We start from the raw sequence: 12,334 nt of genomic DNA, 5'->3' as shown, positions 1-12,334 counted from the left end.
CAGAGATAGAAAAAGGGAGTGAATAAGTAGTTAATAAGTTATTTTTGTATAAGTCTGTGTGTGTGTGCGCGCGCATGCGTACATGCATGTGCGTGCACTCCAAAATTAATGAACAACACATTGTGGTAGGACAAAATGCTCTTCTTTCTGCAAACTAGTGCAGAATTGATCTTCTAACCTCTCCCATGCAGCTACGGACAATAGCAAATCCTTGCTAATATAATCATTTGGACAAAATTTTGGACTTGAATTGTGTGCTGTTAAATTTAATGGACCAGGTGCATGAAGATTGCGGTGTTGTGGATGAGGTCACTGCCCATTATACACTGCAAAGCTAGCGAAAAAAAGACGAAGCATCTATTTTTATCCCCTGCTGTTTCCAGGAATGCACTAGACTGTGTGCTAGTACACTACTCCACTGACTTAATAATAACATTCATACATTTACTCCCAGGACAGCTGTGTTTTATATCTATTCTTTGTATGACAGTTTAAATAATAGAGAGGGGGATACTGTACGACTAAAGCCCTTGAACAGATTTGAAAGTTGCAATTTCAAGGTACAGCACCTTAACTCAGAAAAACCTAATCATGCAAAGTAACAAACTAATGCTGCGAAACTGTAACCTGACAGTGACGGTGACTTCCATCATTACCCACCTTGTTAGCAAAAGACAGATGTATACAGATGTTTGAGACACTGCAGAGTGTATCAATTTACGCCTCTGTGCTGTGACCATTTAATGACTTGAGCTACAAATTTACTTTACCTTCATTATCCAATGGAAAGGTCTCAGACTAATTGACTACACGTGTTAATATCTGTACATGCAGTACACACAGCCAGTTATTTTCAGATACTGTTAGTAAATACACACTAATCAAACCAGTTACAAATGATTACTGTTGTTTAGCAGTTTTGTTTGTTGTGTTCCAAGTAATGTCCCCACTTGCGGGACATTAAAGGATTTCTGATTCTGACTGGATCCATCTTAAATTGTATACAGAAGAGGGAAAATAAGTGGCTCCCACATTATGACATGTACAGGTTTTGTCTTAGTTGTGTTTCATTGAAACTGAAGTTTAGTATTTAATAGTGCAAACTGACAAAGATGGGGGGGCGCGCAAAGGCTTTAAGTGTTGATGAAAACCAAAAGGTGAGGAATGAGCATGTGAGAATCAAATATCTGAATTAATAAGCTGTCTTTCAACCGTTTTGCGATAATCACTGTCATGCATGTGGGCAAAGGGAAAATGAATGGCTTTCTGACTGAAATGGATTTGCAGGCTCTCCCTATAAAAACAAAAGGTTGGGGGGACTTTTGAACTCTGACATCCTAGTGGAGTGGAACGCTTCTTGTGAAACCCTGCTGTTTCTGTTTTCCTCTCACTAGAATAGGGCCATTTAAAAGTCAAGTTGTTGGTTACATTTTGCCATGATTACAAAGGTGGCCATGTCTACTCGACAAATTATAATGTTTTTGAATAAATGTATTTGTGAAATCTACAGTCCATTCAAGAAAGAAAGAAAGAAAGAAAGAAAGAAAGAAGCTAATGTTGCAGATTTCTCTCCTCCATCTGTTTTAAGTTTCATTTTGCAAAAGATGTTAAGATAGAAATAGGAATGGTATAGGTCCAGCATATCTAATTATTTTTTTGTTATGTAACAATAAAACATGATGAAAATAGACAAAACTATGTTTATCACATTGTGTTAAATACACTCCTCAGTTTCCCAAACATTCCAAATATTTTTGTTTTTTCTAACTTACATGCTGTGAGAGATGTCAGACAGATTAAATTTATCATTTACCTTAAGAGGAAAATGGTGAGCCCTAATATGTTAATATGAGAATTTTATCGCAAAACTATTAGATGTGATAATAATAAGTGATGATCGTAAATTATCGCCGAGTCTCACCACTGTATGTGTGGAAAACAATGTTGTGACTATCAGGCAGCTGCAGAAGACGTGGCGACCACATTAACACCACTTCAAACAGCGTTCACACTAAGGCTTTTGCCTCTGACATCCATAGTACTGAGGTTTTTTGTTTTTTCTAAATTTGCACTCAATGTCTGCCTTACATTTAGATATGCGGGGTTACCCGAGAGACCTCCACCAACAGATTATTCACAAGCGTCCTGAGCCTATGACAGGCTTATAAAAACACAACAGTATTGACGCAGTAAGGGGAAACAATGTAATGAGTGTACAGGGTGGTTCATTTTACAGAAAATGCTGTTGCAAACATAATTCACAGTATTTACCTGATGTGAGCTTCAGCTTTAGTAGCTGCCTCGTTGTACTGTTCTGCCATCTGGTTGTAGCCGTCAAGGTTCTAGAGGCAAAGAGACAGAGAGACAAAGAAAGCTGAGAATCAATCCAGGGGCAATTTCTACTTCACTTTATACTAGAATATTTTTAATATAAAGTGGGCTGCTCAGGCTTATGCTGCTTTTAAAGATGTGACAACTTGTTCCCAGGCTTTAGCTTAATTCAATTTTCATATCACACCATTTCAAAACAGAAAAAACACAAGATGGGCTACGTAGAAGTCCTCAATAAAGTCCCACAATTTAGAGCTTGACATCCTGTGTTATCTACATAACACCACCATTACAGCTATTTTTTAACATTCAATTCAAGCTCTAATAAGCCGCCAATGATAAGCAAAATGCATAAAGCACCGTCGGAAATGTCACATTTGTTAAATTAGTGACCTTTGAATTTTACAGTGCTGCTTACAAATCTGAATGTTGATAGCCTGTTGGTACTCCATAATGTTTTATTTCATGCGAGAAAAAGTGGCATTTAAACAGCAATTACTACACAGATGGAGCTGTTGCCTAGAGGACGAGGTCATATACAGTCCACCTCTGCAGGAGTAATCAATGGTCACAGTGTTATCTACTCTGAAATGTGGAAAGAGCTGCTCACAAGGTGTCTCTATTCTTATAATATAACTTTTTGAAAATGAATAAGGGGTGCAGAGAATATGTTTAAAATCATCAGCTCTTTAAGATGAATGATCGCCTCACAGTCTTGACATCAAAGCATATCAAAAAGAGTTTGTCTAGAATGCCCAAACACAAAAACAAATCTCTCTCACCACCCTCTCACACATTCATTGCACAGTAATCACCATTTTAAACCAATAACTGCAGCGCTCATGCTTTTACTTAATTATTCACTATATTCCCAATAGATGGGGTGATAGGAGAGGAAGATAATTGAAGTGACTGAGCAGGGAAAGAGATGGGATCAAACACAAACCTCCTCCACAATCCCTAGCCCTCTACTCCACCAGTGCCCTCTAGTCATTTTCATATCTCATTATTTCACGCTGATCCGCAGACATGCTTGTCCCGATTTGAATGTCTGGTGCTGGAAAAGACTCAAGTAATGTCATAGGCATCTTCTCCCTTCATCCTATCTGCTAGCATTCACTACAGTGTAACAAAATGGCCCTCTTTTCTTTCCTGTTCTTTAAAGAGAAGACCATAAATATAAGTCATAAGTCTAGCATGATGGAGGCGAGGGTATATTGAACTAACCCAATCAGTATTGTTACAGTATCTGCCTAGTCAAGTTCTATTTCAGTCATCAGGGAAACTGTTTCCAATAATTAAAGTCTTATGCTAGTTAAATAGTTGTTTTTTTCTGTAAGCAGATTTACAATACCCTTTATAATGTTGATCTCTGGCAATTTTCCTGGCTTTGTTGCAGGAAGATGAAGTTACCCCTTTTAACTGTGCCTGAAAAGTTCTGATTGGCTTGTTTACTTTTCCAATCGGGGACGCAGGCAATTGGCATGACACCTGTTTGACTCAAAAATGTGGGCAGCAATTCAGAGGTCAGTACCCAAGCTATATATATATATATATATATATATGTACATTAGAAAAGAAATGAATGCATGTTTCCAACTACAATTTACCTTTCTTATCTCATCTTAGGGTGGCCACTTTTTGGCTGTCATGGTAATTAACAATGTGGAAATGCCAAACATCCCCAGGTGTATTACTTTATCCCTGCCAGTTATGATTCCTGGATGTGTTATATTGGATTTTCCAGGCCGGGACTCAGGATTAGACTCCTGTTGCTGCTAAGTCTCCCCATTGCTGATACAGTATGTGAACTAGGCTTAAATATCACACTTCAACCGGGAGGGGAATGGGGTATTGACTGCAACTCCAAAGCAACTGTATATGTCACCTCAGCAATTCATATCTTTGAAGATATTTCCAGTCCACAGACCCTCTCCTCGTATGCGTATCATTAATCTGCTAGGCATTTGAATTAGCAAATACATACGTGCATAAGTACAAGAAACCAAGCCCTGTATTCATGAACATAAAGAGACAGTCTTACTTACTGAGTCTTACTCCTCGCTGGAAGAGAGTTGACTAATACTTTGTCTGGCTCCCTGGGAATACATGGTAAGAAGTTAGCCACATGTTAGCGACTTAGCCTCTAGCCTGAGGTCGAGGGCTCAGTGGGTACACTCAACAGAGGAAAGCTGAGCTGAAACTTGAAAGTCTGTAGTTGCCTTTTGGGATATCCAGTGTTCCAGCCAAGATAAAAAAGGCTCCACAGGGGCTTAAACCCATGGGTGCCTCAGATTATGTAGGACATAGAGAGTAGGGCACCAGCAAGAGAAGCAGCTAGCAGATGTTTTTAAGGTAAAGGGATCCTCTCACTGATGATTGCTGTGTCCTTCCAAGGTAGTAGTTGAAGAGGGAAAACAAACACATTTAACAATGTCACAATGGTGGGAAGCCAGTGTAGGATCTTTTCTTGCTTCTTACTTCTTTGCCTAGTTCGCACCCAGCCAAGGCCAAGAAGGTGCTGGGTACAGGAAGGTATTTCAAATTGTTGAAACCAGAGAATATTCATTTATATACTGATGGATAGAAAGATTATGCCATTGGTGAAAAACATTCTCTTTCATACTTTCAAGGCCAAAACCCAAAAAAGTCCAAATAACAAACTTGTATATCTTGTGTTTTGGAGTGATTCTGCGGTATCTCTCAATTTGGAGCCTCTTTTAAATGTGACCCAATTGACACAGAAAGCCACAACAACTGTATGCTCCATAGAGATTTACAAAATGGTAAGTGTGATGGTAATGAAAGAGATGTTGCAACAGGAATTACTGATAGAACTATAATGTCTCTGGATGCTAATAGAACTTTGGAGAACTGGGAAAATGAAGCATGGACGTGTGAAGGTAGTGTTTAGACCGGCAGTTACAGCTGATCTAGTCAAAATGTCGGTGGGACCGCAAGGCTGTGTGTTGTTTTTATATGTTTCAACGTGTTTTTTGTGCCTGTCTGTTGACAGAATAGACCCAGAGCACCAGCCCCAGCTCAGCTCTCATGACACCAGAGAAGTGGCAGCACTATCACTGGCACACACACACTCTGAGCTCTTCCCAGTCATTTGCACCCATGGGGACAAAAGCCCAATGTGGAGAGACAGAAAGGGGGGATGATAACCCTCAATGGGGAAAAAGCAAGGTTTTGGGGGTTGTTGGCAAGTCTCGTGGAGGGGATTAGTGTGGGTACGTGTGTGTGTGTAAGCTTGCATACATGCAGGTGTGTGACTAAATCTATGTTTGTACGTGAATGCTTGTGCTCAGATGATCCTTGCATGCACACTCGTTTGAACACCCTCCAGCAGCTGTGGATTGAGATGGGCTGATGTCAGGATTTTGAGGGAGGGGTTGTTTCACGCTTGCGACGCCTGGACGACGGAGGATTAATTTTTTCAAGGGGGGGGTTGGGGGATTAAAAGAGGTGAATTTTAAACTGAGACTTGTTTACAGAGTAACAGGGTATGTTGCCACGGGGAGACAGATATACTCCACCTCTACACTGGGAAGAGATTAGGGAGGCATCCACAAATAAGTGAGAGAGAGAGAGAGAGAGAGAGAGAGAGAGAGAGAGAGAGAGAGAGAGAGAGAGACAGAATGTACTGGTATGTTGGGAGGGGTTCGGTCTTGGGATGCCTTTTAGTGTGTCAACCTGTATGTGTGTGGGAGAGGGGAAATGCAATGTTGCGCAGTGGATTGACCACTCTATCACAATTACTTCTGAAGTGACAACGAACACACACAAACCTGTCACAATAAACACACACAGGCTGTTTTCTCATTTGTGTCAGTAGTGGACAGCATCCACAGCCTTTAGACAAACACAACAGTCTGTTATTGTCACTCATCCCTTAGGCAAACTGGACACCAGAGAGTGTCTTCATACAGGTTATCAACTACCACACACCTGCACACATAGGGTTATTAGCCTATTAGGAGGGGCTGCAGCTAAGCCATAGTAAAATGTTGATTCAGGGGAAGATCACACACCAATTATCAGTGGATTCTCCTTCTAACCTTGATGCTCTTACCTTCGGCTTAAATCTCTGCTCCAGATCATCAACACATCCAAAGAGCACAATTGCATGAGCGTGAGTGTCTGCTTACGTATGTTGCTATGAGATTATTTTAAGAAACGAAGCGAAGTTTGATATCCACGCTTCTTTCAGTTTAAATCTATGCATTGCATTAACAGGCTCACCTGATGTAGAGGGAGGCCTCAGAAGCCTGGACCAGAATTTATGTGAAAAGTGAGACATATTACTGTTTCAAATTGTGTTTTGCATTTATGTATACGACTTGTGTCAGTCACAATTCAACTTTTAAGTGGCCATTTATTTCAGCCTGACTGGTGTTTGCCACAGGTATGAGAGAGTGAAAGGAAGAAAAATAGGCAGGGTAAAGGAGAGGGGGCATAAAAGGAGGACTGGATGAATGGACTGCTAGATTGGAAAATGAAGGACGAGAAGGAGGGAGATGGACGCCCGCTCAGGATAGACTGTCTGTTTAATGCACAGTCCATATAGCCTCTTTATCTCTCGCTCTCAGTCCTCAGTCCCCCACTTTCTCACTCCCTCATCCACATGCAGGTCAGCTGCGAGCAAGTGAGGGGTGAAAAAAAAAAAGCAATAGAAAAAGCGACTGCAGTGGCAAGCGGAGAAAGATAGAGCATCCTCCACTCCTCTGCCAATCAGTCTCTTCCGTCAAGCATTGCAACGTGTGCTGCTCGCCGCATGGTGTGCAGGGGCCCTTCCATTTAACTTGGCTATGTAAAAGGTTTTCTCAGAGGCCTAAAGGAGGCGAGTGCCAGGGACTAGATAAGGTCCCCTCCATCTGCCTGATGGGCCCTGCTGGACGGAGGGCGAGATGGGGGGAGGGGTGAAAGGCAAGTCACTAAGAATAACTGAATTCTGGAGGAAGAGTTGTGGGTGTGAGGGACAGACACAGGAGAGGGTGAGAGTTTATGCATGTCTAGGTAGACCTTTACACTCTACACTCTTACACTAATTGCTTTAGAGTATCTGTCATTTTTAGTTGATGTCAGTGTATCTTTATGTAGAGACCATCTTGCAATGGGATGACACCAGCTGCAGCACCTGAAAACATGTTCGGGTCCAACCCAAGACAACTCAGTAGTCATTACTGCATTATTACATGAGTACTCAGTACTCATGGGTCGGATAATGCCCACCATTTAATTCAGCCTTCCTTTTGATCTCAACTACACACCTGTAAATTGTCGTGACTGACATCTTGGACAGCTGTTGTGCTAATGCACTGAAAAAAAAACTGTCCACAGAGAGACAGACATATAAACACCTGGCAAAATAGTCCCGCTACAATAGATGTCTCCAGGACCACATTTTTCAGTGATAACGCACACAAACTCACAAGGTGAAAACATTACCAGCTGAAGCTGTCACAGCTGGTAATGAAAAAACGAAGATATTTGTAACGTCTCTGCTCGCATCCTCTACATTATTTGTTCGTATTTTTTCAGCATACTTGTCATCTCTGTTTTTCTGATGGTTTCCTTTCTTTACCTGCACTCTGTTATTTCCACTCCTGTCTCTTTTCCTCTCTTCTTGCCTCTGTCCATCCCTGAGTTTTTTCCTGCCCTAAAATCATACACCAGTGCAGACCTTGTTCCTCACAAAGTCTTTTAACAAATCTGTCTAAGTTTACTCTGTGAGCAAGCAACATTTATCAAAACTGTGGTTTTGGCTTTTACAGGGTGCAAAATATCAACAGCGCATAAGTGCTCATGTGGAGGGAACACGGGTCATAATTTCTTAAAAGCACACAACAAACTGCCTTGATTTTTTTCCCATTTTTCGAAGAGAACACAGGGTTGCTGGCAAGAGGACATTGTGATGAGGAAAGCACAGAACATTTGATTAGACAACTGAAGCTCTTTGAGAAAGACAGCACCGTGATACCTCTCCTCAGTGCTGGTCTATCAACAGCTCACCTGCCTGCTGAAACTCTCAATTCATTTACATTATGACACTGGTATGTGGGCTTGGCATTTCCAACATAGGGAAGAGGGTCTTGTGTCTCAGAGAGATTTTAGAGTGATTAATATGACACTTTTAGACTTGTTTTGATATTCCTCTTTTCAGTGAAAGCATAAAGGAGTTTTTTTTTTTATCTCGTTAGTGAGCTCTCCTGTTGTACATGTCAAATTTTGTAAGTGCAAGTATCTCACACTCTGAAACGTTCTATCAAAATATTCCAAATGATGACAAGAGATGCATAGCCATATTAACTTAACATGAGATAATGTCAGTACATCTATAATTTCATACACAGCAGTCTTAACATATGTAAACCAATAAATGCAACTAATGAAACCATACGAGGAAACATGTCTCTAGAAAACAGTCTTAGATGAAACAGATGAGTTCTGGCTATTTCCTGTCTCCTAATTTTCCACGGGTCTCTGAGATGGGAAATTGTTCTTACTTTTTTCTCCAGTATTTCTAGCTGCTCCTTGTAGAAGCTGGAGATGCTGGCCAATTCCTTCTCCTTGCTCTCCAGTTTTTTGGCCTGAGAAAGAGGGAAAGAGAGTAGGGAAAGAAAGGAAACAAAACATAAAGCAAATAAACAGGCAAAAGAGGACAACATTGTTTGTAAGTGCATAAAATGATGATAATGGATTAAACAACACATTCATTTTCTTTGCTTATGAGCATGCTGCACACATGGGACACAGAGGTCAATGCTGAGGGGAGAAGAATCGAGTCAACCTGTTGCTTTCACTGCCCAAAAGACTTGCCAAGTATAGCCAAAAAGACAAATTAACTCTAACTCTAAGCTACAGGGGACATAAGATTAATGTTTTCTGTAGCAGTGAACAAACAAACAGTGGAATAGTTTCCTCTAAAAACAGATTAACAGCACAGACATTTTAGAAGACCATAAAAGCATGTGCTAACAATATAGCATCAAACTGCGGACTTGTATTTTTCAATTCATATGTCAAAAATCTACGATGTTTGATGGAAATCTACAATAATATATATAAAAAAAATACATCACACCATAAAGTAAAACAAAGAAATAGGTAGCTAATAGCTGGGTATCTAATAGCTGGTCCATCTAATGTAACACAACTTACAAAACTACTCAGGGAGCATGTGACTGGCACGGCGGCAGCGGGGGCTGACATGGTGATGCTGGCGTTAAGATGAGGTGAAACACTTTAATATGCCCGCTGAGCCAAGCTTTGACAGGCAGCAAGATGGCAGATTGGCTGTAGGAAGACCCACAGTTTGGGCCATGGCCATAGCAGCATGCAAGCAGAGGAAGATAGGAGCCAGACGTTAAAAAGAAACATTGTGAAAACAAGTTGCCAGTTCAGACTGAAGTCAGACATGTGCATGCACTGAGGTATGTTAAATAAAATATACACTTTGGAAGAACGATTCACTAGAATATGTAACATTAGTTTTTTGATGGGACCACCCATCATAACAGCTTGATGCTTCACAGTGTGTCGATATCAGACAACAGAGCCAGAATGATAATCAATTTTTGGGGCAATACTGATATTAGGAAGTAAAGATTCTAATATTGACGTAAGGGTCAATATACACACCTTTCTGCAATCATCATTTGAATGTAGTTATTAAACATTTGTGACAAATGTTAAGCACATTTTACACTTTAACTCTAAACTTTACTGTATGATTAATATGAATTGTAATCTATTGTATAAATCATGCAAAGCATCTTGATAAACTTTTTCTCTCATATCTGCACATATCAGACAACACATATGCAGATACTGACATCTGGGATAGGCCAACATCAGCCGATAATAAAGGCCAACTCATATATCGGTCAGTCTATTAGATAATTTTATCAGGCTGCATAGAAGGGGATTCCTTTATGATACATATAAATCAAAAGAACATCATAAACACAAGGTAATGGGAGGCTAATGCAGAGCCACAAAAAGAAAATAACAAAGGGATAGTCAAAGGAGATGTGCGTAATCAAAAACTTGAGGCGATTTTGAGAACTGTTAACACATCAGTGTAGATGACTGAAAAGCACAGCACTGCCATCAGCTCCTTTATTTCACTCACTGTGCATTACTAAAGCATCCATCCATCTAATTTTAGAGTACTCTTTTGCAATATCACAATGATGGTTTTCTTTTGGAGCATAATGATCACACATTTTGCATGGATGGTCACAGTGATGTATTTTAAGATATTGCGTGATGCAGAGTCTTTCTTTGAAATAACTATAATAAATCAACTTAAATTGACCAATTTGAACTAACTCAAACTGCAATGAATGGCAGGCACGCATCTGTCAGAAGTTGAGTCATGCTGTGTAGAAAGTATGCAGCAGATCAATGACAGACCTCAGCAGCTGTACAATCACATATTACTGCTGAAATTAATAAAATGTTAGGTAACATGCACACAGACAGGATGGTTGAACTCTCTCCAGCAGGCAAACATTTGATCTGTACAGCTTTACATATGTACCTTTATATCAAAAGGTTAACAATCAGTAACACCTGTTAACACATATTGTTTCTAAGAAATAAGGGTAATAGAAATGCAGTAGCATAAACATATGCATAATATGACTCAGAGTGAGGCGCCAACAGGCAGCAAAGGGATTTGGATTTATTTAGCATTAAAAAAGAAACAGTGTATGATAAACACACAGACACTCACAGATTATACCATGGTGTAACAGTGACTGACTGCTGTATCCGAGTTGTACATTAGTGAGTGTGATAGAGATCAGATTGAGCAACAGCATCTTCTCTGGATGATCTACTGATCTTCTGTGCTCTTTGCTGATATGATAAATACACACACACACTTGTGCACAGATTGACATTACATTTATTGTAATCCAATCTAATCTAATCCTATTTTAACAGGCACATGCATCCCCAAAGACTCCATCTGCAAATCCCTGTACTGTGCTCACTGCACTTTCTCTTTCTACAATGGCTGTTTGATGCTCAAGGGCTGGGTGTGTGTGTGTGTGTGTGTGTGTGTGCGTGTGTGTGTGTGTGTGTGTGCGTGTGTGTGTGTGTGTGTGTGTGTGTGTGTGTGTTAAATCACCTCTGCTAGCAGCACAGATGATGTGTAATTTTCTAGCTGAATACCTCCCAAAGTGTTGTGTGGAATGGTGGCGGCAGCACACTCACAGACTTGCTTTAACGCACAATGAAAACATGACATTTGAATAGAGAAGAGAGAGAGGAAGGAACGAAGAAACTGACTTTAAAAGAAAAATAAGGAGGCACCAGCAATGGCAGTGTTGCTTACCCAGGCATCCAAATCTGCTGGCTAGGACAGACAGAAGAACAGGGTTTAGTGAGATGGGAGAGGGTGTGAGGGCGGCACAGGGTTGGAAGAGGTGGAGATGAAAGAGGAGCAGGATAAAAGACAGGTATAGTAAGAAAAGGGAAAGAAAGCTGAAGCAAAGATAAACAAAGAAACAGCCAGAGGTTAAGCAGATGATGAAAATAGAGATGAAGAAATACTAGTTGAATTGATCAAGGAGAGAACAAGGTTAGTACAACCTGTCAAACCGTTGCACATGTTAGGCCTTGGATTTTGTATTAGTTATAAAACCTAATTTACCAGAGTTTGATGTTGTAAGATATGCAATTGTGCCTTCCAACAGTCTGACAATGCATCTTGTCCCAGCACGCATTCTGTGACCAACTTACTTACTAGTTAGTTAATGAAACAACATTTCTACTCATTAATCTTCACACTGGCAGCTAAAATGTTGCCCAACAATACTCAAGATGTTGTGGTTCTGGCAAATAATCCTCACTGGATGTCAGCTGTCCATCTACACCCCCTGCACTCTCTATCCATCTGTCTTGTCTCTCTTCACTGGCTTGAATTCGAAGTAGTCCCAAAAAACAACATTTGACATGTTTGACACTAAGGCATGTAGGACATTAT

General features: G+C 40.3%; 1 protein-coding gene across 15 annotated transcripts in view; it reads right to left on the bottom strand.

Annotated features, from left to right (window-relative positions):
• chchd6b (coiled-coil-helix-coiled-coil-helix domain containing 6b) overlaps positions 1-12,334 on the bottom strand; it is a 54,950-nt gene that overhangs the window by 26,616 nt on the left and 16,000 nt on the right. For 14 of the 15 annotated variants that reach the window (XR_005075561.1, XR_005075558.1, XR_005075564.1 and 11 more), the window contains exons 5-7: positions 11,684-11,704; positions 8,844-8,927; positions 2,272-2,342 (exon numbers count right to left, since the gene is read on the bottom strand). Coding sequence is in view for 6 of the 15 variants with exons in the window: in XM_037101725.1 (XP_036957620.1) it covers positions 2,272-2,342; positions 8,844-8,927; positions 11,684-11,704 (176 nt within the window). In the remaining 9 variants the exon portion in view is untranslated. The remainder of the gene's footprint in view (positions 1-2,271; positions 2,343-8,843; positions 8,928-11,683; positions 11,705-12,334) is intronic. The other variant, XM_037101730.1, reaches the window with a different exon arrangement.

Source organism: Acanthopagrus latus, chromosome 6, assembly GCF_904848185.1.
Source record: "Acanthopagrus latus isolate v.2019 chromosome 6, fAcaLat1.1, whole genome shotgun sequence".
Taxonomy (NCBI): Eukaryota; Metazoa; Chordata; class Actinopteri; order Spariformes; family Sparidae; genus Acanthopagrus; species Acanthopagrus latus.
Note: the sequence above shows the minus strand (reverse complement) of the source record. Positions and strands in the feature narration are given on the sequence as shown.